General features: G+C 37.8%; 1 protein-coding gene across 1 annotated transcript in view; it reads left to right on the top strand.

Annotated features, from left to right (window-relative positions):
• The window catches only part of LOC126204202 (sodium channel protein Nach-like), a 182,852-nt gene that overhangs the window by 113,097 nt on the left and 52,590 nt on the right, over positions 1 to 17,165 (top strand). The window contains exons 8-9 of the mRNA XM_049938602.1: positions 15,217 to 15,376; positions 15,581 to 15,678. Of these exons, the coding sequence (XP_049794559.1) occupies positions 15,217 to 15,376; positions 15,581 to 15,678 (258 nt within the window). The remainder of the gene's footprint in view (positions 1 to 15,216; positions 15,377 to 15,580; positions 15,679 to 17,165) is intronic.

Raw genomic sequence — 17,165 nt, forward strand, 5'->3', positions numbered from 1 at the left:
TCTCAGCTCATACAACTTTCTTTTTAATGAGATTGAGGGATCCTTTTTTCATTTCTTGTGACATCGTTTGATCCTGCCAGGAAGATAGAAAAGTCCTTTTTGCTCAATGAGGAAATTTATCCTGACTCATTGATGTAGCAGCACTGAATTTCACTCCTGGCTTTATTATGCAATTAAAATTCTGACTACTTTTCCAAGGATATTCAGTGGCTATACTTCACCCTTGGCTGTCTACATACAGTTCAATTTTACATGTACTTCTCGTTTGGAGCTTGCTGATTTTCTACCTACCTTTACTGTGCCCGATGTCTTTTTTGGCAATGTTTATTTTTCTTAATATAAGCCAATAATGTCTCAGGCAAACAGCTCATCGGTGCCAAATTTTTTGAAAGCTCTTTTGCATATGATCTTTTACTTAACTGCAACTGAAATATTCCATGTTTTACCTCATTTGCAAAGTTGTTTTCTTTTCCAGGTGGTACACTCAAACTTTTAACAACACAATCTGTAGTAGAAAGAGCTTTAAAGTGATTTTTGTGCATTACATTTATGTTCACTTCACAGTTTCCTATATCCTGTATTACCTGTTTGTGACTTTTGAAATTTACTTCCATCCTATTCTCTGACAAAGTCGAACTTTCATACCTTGTCATGTTCAGTACACCTATTTCTTCTTAAGTTTCTTGATATTCATCTTCAGCAAACTGATAATAAATTGTAAACTAGACACACATTCTTTGAGCTTTGTTATTTCATCTTTACAACTGTCACAGTTTTTCTTGTTAACAGCATAACTGACATTATTTCTCCGAGCTACACGTAGAATTTTTACACTAGCTGCCATCTTGCTACTTCATACACATGCGTCAATCAAAAAGCTTAGGCACATGCTTGAAGGTACACATTTCTTGCTTCTCACAGACCATAAACCACTCATGTTCATTTTTCCATCATAATCCAATCAAAGATCACCACACCAATTATGGCATCTGGACTTCATTGCACAACTTATTATTATGACATTCAGGATGCTGATCAGTGAGCAGAATGGAATAGCAGATATACTATATCACATTGGCACTGTCATGAAGGAACTTGAATTTGTAGCACTTGCCAATGCCCAGGAAGGAGACAGTGAGCTGAAGGTATGCTTTGAAGCATTATCAGGCTTACAGCTCTGATACATCCATATACCAAACTTGAACTTAGCACTATACTGAGATTTATCTATGGCTCAAATGCAAGTGTTCATTGCAGCAGATTTTCTCAAACAACCAAATGCATCTCTTCACAGCCTTTCTCATCCAAGAGTGAAGGCTACTGTTCAGCTGCTGAAGAAGGCATATATTTGGCCAAAGATCAAGAAGGATTATAAGGCATTTCACTGGCAGTGCAATGCTTGTCAGCACAACAAATTAACTTTGCATGTAATGACTCCACTCGGTACCTTCACACCGCCAAGTCAATGCTTCACACATGTCCAGAGTGGCATCATTAGATCTTTGTCACCACCAGAATGGCACCAATATTGCCTGACAGCAATTAACCAATTTCTCTTACTGAAATGAAATATGTCCTATGGAAGACACAATGGCAGCAACTGTAGCCATGTCCTCCTTCTGTGAGAGTATCTCATTGTGACGTGTCATATTGTGTTTGCTCAGTGTATTGCATTGTGGTTTCAGTGATCTTTAAATATGCTTCAACTGTAAATGAAAGTTGAAGTTATTTTCATTAATCCTTGCATTAAAAACTGACATTATTTCCAAAAACTACACTAATACTCAAACAATACCATTAAAAACAAACAATGATAAATCCAGGATGGAATGTTTATCTCATTGTGACGTGTCATAGTTACTTTTTGCATAATATTGTTACATTCCATCGTGGATTTTCCATTGTTTAATACTTAGACACAATTATGATGCTAACAACAGTGTGATGCCATGTCAGTATTTTTTACTATTTGTGGGCAAAAGCGAAAAAGGTTTGCATAAATTACTTCTACATATATCAGAGCAATAAATTTCAGTAGAGCATGAATTAACAAAATTCTCAGGGACTTCACTCATAAATAGACTCATTTATATGTAAAGGTGTATCACACTGTTGCTAATTTTCACTTTGCAACCAGCCTGTATTTTAATTAATATTCTGTGATTGCTGTAATGGCAAATGCAGTAAGCTGAACCTACTTGGCAGCATATATCTGGTATCACCACTATTTTTGCAGAAAACCAAGAAATTTTGTTATTAACCATTTATCTTTAATCTTGGATAAAGATTAAATGAACTCCTTCATAAGCAAGTTGGCTTGAAGAGCCATAATTGACAAAATTAATTAGACCGATAGCAATGCCGACCCACAATAGAGGACTGAAGCTATGTAAAACTGTCTTAAATATCTCATGTGAGGGCACTATATTACAAATAAAAAGAGTTTTTTACAATTAACAAATTACTACTGTATTCTGAAAGTGCTTCAGTAAATAATTTACACAATTATTGTTAACAGACCTATATTTTAATAAGAGCTATTACAATCACATAGTCCACCTGCTTAGCTGCGTGGTAACATGCTTACCTCCCATACACTGGGCCCAGGTTAAATTCTCAGCCAGGTTGGAGATTTTCTCTGCTCTCAGACTGGGTGTTGTGTTGTCCTCGTCATCATTTCATCCTCATCATTGTCCGCAAGTCGCCCAATGTGGCACCAAATGAAATAAGACTTGCACATGGTGGCCAAACCCGAATGGGACATCTTGGCCAACAATACCATATGATCATTTCATTTTTCATACAATCACATCCATCTAAGCCAGCAGTAATCATAAGTGAGGTAGAGTCTGTCTTTGTTTGCTGGACAAAAGAAGGAAAGAATAGTAATTATTAATGTCTTTTGCAGTCAGAATCAGAGATTACACAGTCATATGTAATTGTTCATCAGCATCACTGATCATCTTTTATCACTCGCTTCATATGATTTCTTTTGTTTTCTACAGTACTTTCAGTCTAACACAAAGATCAAAAATTATTCTGTCAGTTTTTTAGTAAATCCTAACCAGGAGACAGTACACCATGCTTCAGCTTTTCTCTCTGTTTCACTACTGATCAGGGCAAGCAATTTGAGTCATATCTCTTTAAATCACTCTCAGCTTTGTTCAGCATGAACTGTGTTCAAATCTGTGCTTACCACCGTGCTGCTAATGGTCTTGTGGAATGTCTTAATCAGCAATTAAAAGCTTCACTCAGATGCCATGCTACAGACACCCTAACTATTGTTCTACTAGGTCTCTGGACATCCTTCAAAGAAGATCTCAATGCAGCTGAATTAGTGTATGGGCATACACTTCAGTTTCTGGGAGTGTTCTTTACTGACACATCAAATATTATTATTGAAACCTTGGATTTTCCTTAACATCCTGCAATTCAAAACAACTTTCAACTCAGCAACCAGTCATTTTCTATGACTTAAAGTCATGCAAACAGGTTTTAGTCTGGCATGATGTTATTTGTAAACCTGTCCAACCACTGTATGTTGGTCAATACACAGTACTAGCTTACCACCAAAAAATTTTCAGTGTTGATATTGATGGCTCGTCAATCACAATATCCACTGACAGACACAAGTCAGCCATCACCACACCCGACACCAACATGCTACCTACATGTAGTTCTGTGAGGAAACCGGACACACCTAGTCTTCCACTACCACCATGTGTGCCTCCGACTGAACTGTAAGTCACAACTCATTTTGGTTGCTGTGTACATTTCAACCCCAAATACCGTTGACACTTTGGCTAAATATTTCATATAAGCAGTGTAAACCCTTTGATTCTCCATGCTGACTCTTAGCTAAAAACAAAGTATAGATATAGACACTCTTAGCAGTCTTACTTGTGGTAATTAACTGTTATGTTGTGTGCTTAAACAAGACATGACAAACCTAACAGTTTAGGTATTTTGTAATCTTTATTGGAGACACTTAAATTGAAAAAAAAAATCTTCTGTTTTCTTATCATTAACTTGTAAACACTTCACATGGAACCAGTTACTACATCTATCCATTGCTTTATTTACATTATGTCAACTTGTGCAATTGGAATTATATCATCTGCGTACAATACTGCCTCACTTGGCAAGAATGAGGGTAAATCATTTATGTATACAACAAACAGGAAGGAACCAATTACCACACCTGTTAGACACTTTTTTAACAGGGAAGCCATTTGATTGTTGATTGTTTATAGTCACTAACTGTTCTCTGCTGCTTAGGTGTGACTCAATAACATGAAGATCATTCTCTCTGATTCTATGGTACTGAAGCTTTCTGATAAGTAAACTACAGAAAACAGCTTTGTTCAAATCCAAAAGAGTTGCATAAATTGTTTCCTTACTCTCAAAATTATCATATATTTTTGTAATAATGGTCCCAACTTCTTTGATGGAAAGATGAGATCTGAAAATGTATTCTAAGAAGCTAAATAGGTTTGTTTGAAATGCTGGTCCAATTGTTTGTGTGTAACATTTTCTATTATTTTTTATTTTATTAATATGAGTGAGATGAGAATATAGTTACCAGGGGATGCTTTATCGCCTTTCTTACAATAATTTTCAGGCGATTTGAAAAGATTCATTTATGAAATATTTGGCTAATGATTTATATTTTAATTGCATTATTTGAGAGTCCATAGAAATCTTATGCTTCTAAGCTGCTGAATTTCACAATTGTTTCACTAACTTGTGTGTAAGATACACGAGACCAGCAGAGGCTGTCAGGTGGGTTACTACCTGGAGCTGGGAGCAAAACTTTAGCTTTATTTGCATCTCCAGTGAGACTTTTAGTTGAGCCAGAACTGGTAAACTGTGCATTTAAGGTGTCTGGTTGGAATGGACTATTGTTGTGCTTATTTTTAGAGCTTATTTCTGTTTTAATAAATTTCCAGTTTCTTATTCATTATTAGACCTTATAGCATTACTGCTATTTGATTCTGCTTTTATAACCTGTACTCATATGATAAGAGATCATATTCTTCCTGCCACATGTCACCACTTCATTAATTCCCACTATGTCTAAATTCAACCTATACATTTCCCTCTTTAAGTTCTCTAACCTACCTACCCAATTAAGGGATGTTCTGACCTGCAGAATACCAGTTTTGTTTTTCCTGATGATGACAACATCCTTCTGAGTAGTCCCCACCTGGAGATCTGAATAGGGAAGTATTTTACGTGTGGAATATTTTGTCCAAGAGGATGTTATCATCATTTAACCATACAGTAGAGCTGCATGCCCACCAGGAAAAGTGACTGTAGTTTCCTCTTGCTTTCAGCCATTCATAGTACCAGCATAGCAACATCATGTTCACTTTCATGGGGTAAAGCATGTTATCTTGGTGGATGGAGATTTATCAACAGATGTAAAATTAATTTCAAGTGTGAACCTCAGAAGTGCGTTAGGACTGTTCATATTGTTTGTTAATGGCTTGGCAGGCAATATTAAAAGTCACCTGAGACTTTTTGTGGATGATGCAGTTATCTATAATGAAGAACAGCCTGAAGAATACTATACAAATATCATATTAGTTGTAGTTGTTGTGATCTTCAGTCTGAAGAATGTTTTGATGGAGTTCTCCACACAAATCTATCCCGTGCAAGCCATTTCATCTCTGTGTAACTACTACCAACCACATACATTTGATTCAAGCCCTGGTCTCTCACTACAGTTTTTACCCAACACACTTCCTTCAACTAACAAACTGATAGTTTCTTGATGCCTCAGGCAGTGTCCTATTAACTGGTCCATTCTTTTTGCTTAATTGTACCATAAATTTCTTTATTTCACAATTTGATTCAGTATTTGCTAGTTAGTTATTCCAGATCAGTTACAAGAGCAACATAAGTTGTTTCTGGAAGATAATTCACTCCTGAATCCACATGTAATTTTACAGTTATTTTACTAGTCTAAGTTTTGATGCAATAATGGTTTTTGTTAATACTTACAACAGCACTGCTTTGTGACTCTGAGCTGCACATCAAGAAGAACTGCAGTTAACTTTAGATCTCCAAATATACACCATATGTATCTCTCATATTCGATAAGTGTGAGTAGTAGCTTAAAGTTCTTATATGCCCCCTTCAGATTAAATGCATGAGCAATTGAAACAGAAGGAAATTTGTTCCTGTTATGGAAACATTACTATTTCATGTTCAAATTGTTGAAATCTATGAACAAGTGCCACTGAATGAATCATGGTGAAAGTTTTCATAAAAGACTCAATACCATGTTTTTTAAAAAAAGAAAGTGCAGTGGCATAGTGTTTAGTAAACTGGACTTGCATTCAGGAGGATGATAATTCAAATTTATGTGTGCCCATCTTGATTTAAGTTTTCCACGATTTCCCTAAATTGCTCCAGGCAAATGCCTGGATGGTTCCTTTGAAATGGCATGGCCTGTTTCCTACCTCATCCTTGAAACATTCCAAGCTTGTGTTCTGTTTCTGATGATCTCAGTGTCAGTGGAACATTAAACCCTAGTCTTCCTGTCTTCCTTTTCTCAAAAACTTAAATCATGAGCAAGATCATTGAGATTCCCTTGAGATAAAAAATATGGTTAATTTGATTTATGTGGCCTGGAAATTTTGGGTCAGCATGCATATCTCTTTCAATGTCTTCGCACATGTGTGCGTGCACCCCCCCCCCCCCCCCTCTCTCTCTCTCTCTCTCTCTCTCTCTCTGTGTGTGTGTGTGTGTGTGTGTGTGTGTGTGTGTGTGGGTGGGTGGATGGGTGAGTGCGTGGGTGGGCGTGTGTGGGTGGGTGGGTGTCCCTGCAGCCTGCATCCAATCGAACCTGCTTACTGTGTTCAAGCCTTGATGTCCCTCCATGATTTTTACACCCCACACTTTCACAATCTCTTCTTTTAGTAAGATTGTACCATAAATTACTTTTCCCATGTTCAATCCGTTATGTGTTCATTAGGTATCTTGGTTCAGTGCAAGAACAATATACACTTCTTTTTAAAATCTTTACATGCTGCCAACTGAAAGTACATGGCCTATGTAATGTTTGTACAATAATTTATTATGTCAGTGATCACTTAAATATATAAAACATATTGACATTGCCGGCCAGTGTGGCCGTGCAGTTCTAGGTGCTTCAGTTTGGAACCACGTGACTGCTACGGTTGCAGGTTCGAATCCTGCCTCGGGCATGGATGTGTGTGATGTCCTTAGGTTAGTTAGGTTTAAATTGTTCTAAGTTCTAGGGGACTGATGGCCACAGATGTTAAGTCCCATAATGTTCAGAGCCATTTGAACCAGCCATATTGACATTACAGACTTTGGCAATAATTGCCATCTTCAGACATGCATAAGTCACAAAAAGCTTCATACAAACAAACAAATATAGTTAGGCACTTGAACATTATAAAGTCAATGAAAAGACTCTTTTATCATGTGATGAAATTTGTTGTCTGCATAGAGCTTTTTGTGGATTAAGCACATCTGAAGATAGCAGTTATTTGCTAAAAGCAGTGATGTGAATATTTTTATATATCTAAGTAATTGTAGATGCAATAAGTTATTATTAAACAAAACAGACTGTTTCTGGAAGGTAATTTGCCCCTGAAACCAGATCTAATTTTAGAAATTCTGTACTGCTCTTCGTTTTTATGCAATAATGGTTTTTGTAAATGGTTACACTAGAAGTGGTTTGTGAGCCTGAGCTGCACGCCAATTATCTTTAGCTCTCTATATATACGCCATACGTATTTCTCATTCTGGATAAGTGTGAATAGCACTTTATAGTTCTCACTTTTCTTCTCCAAACGAACTAAATGGACAATTGAAACAGAAATAAGAAAGAAATTTGATGTGAAGTGCTACTTTCAGACCAACATTGCTGGAATCTACATACAAGGCCATTCATTTACATTGATATCATGGCCAGAAGTCTTCAAAAAGGAATCTGTATCATAACAATGAATCATGTCACATTTCTCAGAGGAATATTCGAAAAAACAGCATCGCGGTCAGGAAGAACACCCATTTTCCTATAACAGAGAAGACTGCGTCCTTTTAATCATGAAGCTTAAAGCACAGCCTGTTGCTTCAACAAATTTAAATGATGAGCAATGTTGTTGAGACAACAGGAGTGGCTCTATTGATTTATGTGGCATTGAAATTTTGGGTCAGCTAGCATATCTTCTTTGTTGTCTTCTGCATGTTTGTCACTGTATTTGTCATCTTACTTTCATATTTTCAGGAGGCATTGGTATTGGAAATTCTTCACAGTGACATACAGGCCTTACAGCAGGTGTTAAATTCAGATATTGAACAGTTTTTCTTATTTCTGAGGCAATCTGATCTATTTTAATCAGACACAAATAACAATTTTTTGTGTAGTCCATTGGTTCTCTCCAAATCTTGGAAACGGCTAAGGAGATACAACTTGATCTTTTTTTACCAATCTGTCAGAAGCATAGTAAATGACAAAAAGCAAATGTAGGGGGAATCCTCATCCTGATTGCCAATCTTACATTTGAAATAAAGTTCATAAAATTTCTTCACAAGAGAAGTAAGAGTCCCTTTTTGCGATTTCAGAGTTAACACTCTACAGATATAACAAACAGACTTTGATCTATTTACAAAGATACAAGACATTTGTTCTTCTGAATTAACACATGCCACAAACCTTTATGAACTTAGAAAAATAAGCAGTCACCTCCAGTAATTAATTAACACATGCCACAAACCTTTATGAACTTAGAACAATAACCAGTCACCTCCATTAATTATCAACACTCTGAATGTAGAGGTGCAAGTGGCAGAAAACATAGCATGATTCTATATGTTCAAGCATGATCCATTGGCAGTGCTCTCACACCAACTTTATTTCCTGTAAGTAGATTTCTAAAGTTTGCATCACATGTTGTAATTCATTCCACATATATGGATTATTTTCCTACAGTTAAATCTGTATAACATTTCAGTTAAGCCATAGTAGAATACCCAGTATTCAACATTTCAAAGGATTTTGATAGGTAGAATGTAGCTTGTCACAAGAAAACTGGGTCTTATAGACAAAAACAGATTTCATTTTCGAATTCAGCATCCACTACTTAGCAAAGAACACCTTTCACATTCTTTGTAACAAAAATCTAGTTGACCAGTGTTATTAATGAGGTAGAATCTTTTGGCTCTTGCAAACGCCTGGGAGTCACAACTTATGGTGATACAAAATGTAATGATCACATAGACTAGATTTCAGGCAAAGTAGGTTCATACCAAGAAAATGCTGTCTGTCTGCAAGGGACATTGCTTACAAAATACGACATGACCCATCTTGAAATATTGTTCGAGAGTGTGGGGGCCATGCCAAATCAATCTAACAGTGCATATTGAGCATATGTAAAAAAATAGCATCATGTATGATCACAGGTTGGTTCATTCATGGAGAGCATCACAGAAAAGGTGAAAAACCAAACCTGAACTACAAAATGCTTGAAGATGACTACAATTATCATGCGAAAGCCTCCTTAGAAAGTTTCAAGAACCAAAAGCTAGTTAGTAATCTAAAAATATACAACAATCCCCTAAATATTGTTCCCATAGTGGCTGCAGTAACTAGATTAGACTAATCACAGCATAAGCAGACATTGTGCTTGTTCTCTGTAAGTGAATGGAATGAGAAGGAACCCTGAAATTTGGTGCAATGGACAATACCCTCTGCCATGCATTTCAGAGAGATTTTTAGAGTATGGATGTAGATACAGGGTGTTTCAAAAATGACCGGTATATTTCAAACGGCAATAAAAACTAAACGAGCAGCGATAGAAATACACCGTTTGTTGCAATATGCTTGGGACAACAGTACATTTTCAGGCGGACAAACTTTCGAAATTACAGTAGTTACAATTTTCAACAACAGATGGCGCTGCAAGTGATGTGAAAGATATAGAAGACAACGCAGTCTGTGGGTGCGCCATTCTGTACATCGTCATTCTGCTGTAAGCATGTGCTGTTCACAACGTGCAAGTGTGCTGTAGACAACATGGTTTATTCCTTAGAACAGAGGATTTTTCTGGTGTTGGAATTCCACCACCTAGAACACAGTGTTGTTGCAACAAGACGAAGTTTTCAACGGAGGTTTAATGTAACCAAAGGACCGAAAAGCGATACAATAAAGGATCTGTTTGAAAAATTTCAACGGACTGGGAACGTGACGGATGAACGTGCTGGAAAGGTAGGGCGACCGCGTATGGCAACCACAGAGGGCAACGCGCAGCTAGTGCAGCAGGTGATCCAACAGCGGCCTCGGGTTTCCGTTCGCCGTGTTGCAGCTGCGGTCCAAATGACGCCAACGTCCACGTATCGTCTCATGCGCCAGAGTTTACACCTCTATCTATACAAAATTCAAACGCGGCAACCCCTCAGCGCCGCTACCATTGCTGCACGAGATACATTCGCTAACGATATAGTGCACAGGAGTGATGACAGCGATATGCATGTGGGCAGCATTTGGTTTACTGATGAAGCTTATTTTTACCTGGGCGGCTTCGTCAATAAACAGAACTGGCGCATATGGGGAACCGAAAAGCCCCATGTTGCAGTCCCATCATCCCTGCATCCTCAAAAAGTACTGGTCTGGGCCGCCATGACTTCCAAAGGAATCATTGGCCCATTTTTCAGATCCGAAACGATTACTGCATCACGCTATCTGGACATTCTTCGTGAATTTGTGGCGGTACAAACTGCCTTAGACGACACTGCGAACACCTCGTGGTTTATGCAAGATGGTGCCCGGCCACATCGCACGGCCGACGTCTTTAATTTCCTGAATGAATATTTCGATGATCGTGTGATTGCTTTGGGCTATCCGAAACATACAGGAGGCGGCGTGGATTGGCCTCCCTATTCGCCAGACATGAACCCCTGTGACTTCTTTCTGTGGGGACACTTGAAAGACCAGGTGTACCGCCAGAATCCAGAAACAATTGAACAGCTGAAGCAGTACATCTCATCTGCATGTGAAGCCATTCCGCCAGACACGTTGTCAAAGGTTTCGGGTAATTTCATTAAGAGACTACGCCATATTATTGCTACGCATGGTGGATACGTGGAAAATATCGTACTATAGAGTTTCCCAGACCGCAGCGCCATCTGTTGTTGAAAATTGTAACTACTGTAATTTCGAAAGTTTGTCTGCCTGAAAATGTACTGTTGTCCCAAGCATATTGCAACAAATGGTGTATTTCTATCGCTGCTCATTTAGTTTTTATTGCAGTTTCAAATATACCGGTCATTTTTGAAACACCCTGTACATATAATGTTCTGTAGTTAAACAATATGACACATCATATTTGCAAGTACCTGAGTACCTCTCATGAATCTGTGTTATGAATCCCTTATCCTTATTTATCCTTATAAATCCTCACAAAGTGGTATTCACCCACACTCCCAAACTACATCTGTCCATGAGGTGATCTTACTCATAACCAGAGGAGGCTTGTATTTTCAAAATTGGGGAACACTGCCAATCTTTTACCTGTGTACTCAGATTCTTGGGTGCCATAAGGTCCTACTGACTTTCTTGTGCCTTTCAATTATGTCTCAAAAGTAGATGTTTTGCCTAGTTCTATCTTGTGCACATTCATTGACAAAAATAAGTCGCAAATAATGAACTTTATCAAGCAAGCTATTAGCAATCAAGGGACTTGTGAGCGACTGAAAGTAACAGCACACATTTAGCATTCTTACATCATTCATCCAAAAAGTTCCAAAACTGATTTTATTCCTGGCATATAAGTGATGTTAGCACAGTAAGTAGGGTGGCAGTTTTAATTAACGACTGTAAACAGCTATGCATTTGACCAGTCTGTTGTGTGAAGGCAGTGTTCAATTATATGTAAATGATATGCCAAAAATAGTATTGCAGGTAGAAATGCTGTCACACATGCAGATGACACTTCATTTGTTCTATGTACCGTTTCAACAGATGACATAAAAGCAAGTTTCTCTAAGCATGGAAAATGGGAACAATTATTTTAGAGGAAATAACCTTTTTATAAATGTAAAAAAACACGTATTTGCAAATACATGCAAAGAAAATACCTAATTTGAACAATATTACTGTTAAGCTTGGAGACTTGCTTCTAAAAGAGGCATAAACTTATAAATCCCTGCACATGTCAGTGGATAGGTATTTGACATGGAAGAAACATATACATAAGATTTGTCATAAAGTGAGTTTAAGTACATTTCTAATGAGAAAAATGTCAAGGATAATAACTACAAAAACACTGCTAATGGTCTATGGGCTAGTTCACTCACAAATTTCATATGTTATCCTGGTGTAGTGGAATTCTGAAAATTTGTACATACTAAGAGCACTAAAGCTATAAATGAAGGCTGTAAGATGCATAACAAAATTATCTATAAATAAATAAATAAATCTGCTGGAGACACCTGCAGCATATTTTGAAGAAAAGAGAAGTGTGCATAAAGTTTGCACCAACCACCTTGATTCCCAAACAAAAACAATGATACATGGATTTCTGCTATGACTTGGCTAGAATGCAAAACTTCGATAATTCTTTTCTGGAAAAATCACCACCAGCAGCAAGACTCGGTGTTATCAATTCTAGCCTACAACAAAATGACGAAGTGCAGAAATTCTCATTAAATGTCAGTGCTTTGACAACATAACTGACATTCAAACCACTGTGATGCACGCACTGAACAAGCTCTGAAAGGAGAACTTTTCTGACCATTTCATTTGATTGTATGACAGTTCTGTGCAGTGTAATTATTATGTCTCCAGCCTTATTGTCAATTAATATGTCTCTGCACTCATCAACAAATATGGAGTGTATAGTAAGCCTTCTTATTCGGATCGCTAGACCACATTGAAACAAATCGTATTAAGGAGTTTTATTACAAAACGTAAAGAGACAATACTTAACTTTGACAATTACACAGATGTATCAAAAGCAAAGGGCAACATACGAAATAAACAAGCTTTTCAGTATATAAAATCCCAAGTCGGTGCTACATAGAGATTACACACAAAGTAATTAGAATTGATGCAAAAACACCATCTTAATGTTTCTCTATTTTGTGTTAATACAGTCTTCAAACTTTTGGACTAATCATTCATGAAACTAGTCGGTGACATTTATGCTGTCGTATTTTAGTGCACTATAGAAAGACATTTACAAATGTAGTATGCCATCAATACATGAGATAGAATTGCGAATGCCAGCAATAAAAATATATCTTTAACAGTACTGAAACATTATTTATGCATAAAACTGTAATAGAGAGGTACAGAGACAGAATTTTAAGAGTTATATTTCAGTCACTCTGTTGAGTCCCCTTCATCACAAGCAGTGAACTATGAAAATCACATTAAGTCTGGTACAGCTCCCCTAGTCTGAGCTTCTTGAAACTTCTGGAAGCACATTAAGAGTTGTACTCTGTAGAAGCCATACATACAAATATCTGCTACATGGAGTTAACCATTGTTTCAGGGTACAGTTTCAAGTCCACCAGTCTGTGTCAACAATTCTAAAAATATCCATTGTTGTTATTGAAATCAATGTGAAAATATTTGAAATGATTCCTAATAATTTACACTCTGAAACATATTATTGAAAAATATATTTTAATATATCTTTTTGGGAAGTTCCATCTCAGACCAACATCTGCTCACAACCCTCTGCTTCATGGGTTATTTCCCACCCTTCCCAGTATATCTCCCTATCATATCCATATAGAGCCCTGTCACTGTTATTTTCTATGTAATAGAGGCAGGGCTACTTGTGAAATTAGCCATATGCAATTTTCTTGCTATCAATGCATAGAAATTTGCATGGTCCTGACCACCAGTAAATGACTACTACCAAAACATGGGCAAGGACCAACTGGCTACCCTGTGTTGGAACATTCTGCTCAGCAGTTTGTAGTTGGTGGTAAAGGCTCTAACACCATCCATATTTCCTATTAGAAAATTTTATTTTATTTTTTACCTTGACAATAGAGAGGTATCAGTCTGCATTTGTTATCTCATTTATGAGTTAAGGAAAATACATTTCCATTATCCAGTGCATATTGTCCATGTTGCCAAATAAAAATGTTACAGGCTTTCTTATGGGTTGAAGCCCAATTGACTTTAAAGGTTCATTGGATATTCCATTAAAATGGCTTTTCCTATGCAAAAGATTGCGACCTGCATTATCTATTAATCCCAAAGTAATACTACACTGATAATGAAAATACAAAATACTCATCATACATACAGATGGCAAGGCATGAGTATGTTTAGAATCATACGGGAGACATATCCTTAACAAGGTACTATTCAGATGGCTAGTGGAAATATTTTTGTGTGATGAATGTTTACATGGGATATAACTGGTTTCCTAAAATATCTGTTATTACCTCTCACTGACAAGAACTATGTGCATTCATTTATCAGCTTACAGCACACAGCAGATAATCTGTACTTTCAGCAGGCTGTTTTGCTTCATCCCCCCCCTCTCCCTCTCCTTCCCATCCCTCCCTCCACATCACTACAATTATCTGACTTACACATGTATCCTACTGAGCACATTTAGAATGCCAATTAGTGAAATATGCATGCCTTGGTCCCAAATCCAATCAGTCTCTGCAAAATGAGGGCAGGAGTTGACCTGTCATAAACTAGAAAGCCTCTTCAATGATTTTACTATCTCATGCCATGTCTGCTTGTGTCTGTATATGTGTGGATGGATATGTGTGTGTGTGCGAGTGTATACCCGTCCTTTTTTCCCCCTAAGGTAAGTCTTTCCGCTCCCGGGATTGGAATGACTCCTTACCCTCTCCCTTAAAACCCACTTCCTTTCGTCTTTCCCTCTCCTTCCCTCTTTCCTGATGAGGCAACAGTTTGTTGCGAAAGCTTGAATTTTGTGTGTATGTATGTGTCTGTTTGTGTTTCTATCGACCTGCCAGCGCTTTCGTATGGTAAGTCACATCATCTTTGTTTTTAAATATATTTTTCCCGCGTGGAATGTTTCCCTCTAATATATATATATATATATATATATATATATATATATATATATATATATATATATATATATATATATATATATATATATATATATATATGGCTCCTGCAATTTAATTGTACTATGTGATAAAATTGATATCAAAAACAGTATTTTTTTGTTTCAGAAAGAGTCTGTAACCTATCAGGGATTGTCTGCATAAATGATCATCATGCATATTTATCTATACTCCGAAACAAGGAAAGTTCTAAAAATGCACTTCTGTGTACTTGTGAGCAAAGTTGTGAAGATCAGTTAATTACTCACACATATGGTACAATAAGAATGTGAGTGATAAATCAGTTAATTCACTATAGTCATCTGAATCTGATTTAGAATAAACTAAAGTAAATATCAAAATTACATTGACCAGTATTTTTGTTGCCTATTTTCTTGTGTACATTAGTTAACCTATGATTAATTTTGCCATTCAAGGTTCAAGTGCATCATGTCATAAATCTGGATGGATTAAAAAGACTATTATATTCCAGGTTAAAAAGTCAGCATGGTGCATTAGAAATAAGTCTTCAAAGCCTGCCTTATGAAAGACTCAAAAGAACTGTAGTGAGAAGCCATTTGGATATGGTGGGTAAGTGAAACAAATTTTCATATCATCATACACCCTGTAAAAGGGCAAGTCATGTATGTTTAGAACTGTGTCTGACCCTGTGCTGAGCTTTGACTATTGCTTCACAGGCTACTGTTGTTTGCATCTGCAGTGTTGTGAATAGTGGTGACAGCACAAATAAAAAGATAAAATAGGGGAAGTTTGATCAGTGATTAAATTTCTCAATTAACAAAGTCATAAGACACAAAAATTCACACTGAACAGACTGAAATAAGTGCAAATTCAGTTCATGAATATTGTGCTGAATTTTGACAGCACTCTAATGCAACCTGCCCCACCACATAGACAAAGATATCAATCTAGTATTACCCCCCAGGGGGCTTGCCACTCTTTGGCAGGCTCGTGCTTGGCTACCACAGGGCCCCAGCCTTTGCACCATCTTTTCCTTCCCATGCTGCATGTCTATCCTCATACTATTTCCTTGACTACCTGTCTTCAAGCTGTTGTAGTTCACCTTTTCCTTTCTCATTTGACCTTTTCCCTTTGTACCATTTATACCCCTCTGTCATCCGATGTCACCAGGGCAGACTTCCTCCAGCTTATTGGGCAGCTACCTCACCCTTACTGCTGCTCGGTGACTTGAATGCACACCATCCCCTTTAAATGGGGTTCTCCCAGAACCTGTCAGAGAGGTACCCTCTTGGCTGACCTTCTTAATCAACTTAACCTCTTCTGCCTTAACACAGGAGCATCCATGTTCCTGTCTAATACCTCACACAGCTATTCCCATTTGGACCTATCCTTCTGCACCGCCCAGCTTCCCCATCATCTTGAGTGGCCCATTCTTTCTGACACCTACTCAAGTGACAATTTCCCATGTGCTATCTGTTTGCTGACTCCTGTCCCACCTGTGTGCACACTTAAATGACAGCTTACTAAGGCTGACTTGTAGTGTCACTCATCCCTGGCAAGCTTCATTGAACCAGGTGGAATAACTTACAAACGTTATCCTTTCCACTGCAAAATGTTCCATTCCTCGCACTTCCTCTTTACCACCCTGTGTCCCAGTCCCTCGGTGGACTGAGACATGCCACAATGCAATCTCCGCATGGAGACGTGCTCTCCACATTTTTAACCATCATCCTACAATGGCAAAATGCATTCATTATAAACAGATGTTCCACTTCCTCCTCTGTCATGTGAGCCAACCTCCAAAGGCTCTCTGAGTCCAAGATCCATCCCCCAATTTCAGGCTTGACAATAGCAGATGATGTCATCATGGACACTATTGCTATCTCCAAAACCTTGGGCCTCCATTTCATGGAGATTTTGAGCTCCTCCCACTATCACCCTGCCTTCATCCGTCAGAAACGAGAGGAGGAGGCTCGGGCAATACCCTTCTCTTCTCGGAATCATGAGTGCTACAATGCCGCCTTTACTGTGAGGGAGCTAGATTATGCTCTCACTCCATCCTGATCCTCCACCCCAAGGTCGGACTATGTTCACGT

This window comes from Schistocerca nitens, chromosome 9 (assembly GCF_023898315.1).
Source record: "Schistocerca nitens isolate TAMUIC-IGC-003100 chromosome 9, iqSchNite1.1, whole genome shotgun sequence".
NCBI lineage: Eukaryota > Metazoa > Arthropoda > Insecta > Orthoptera > Acrididae > Schistocerca > Schistocerca nitens.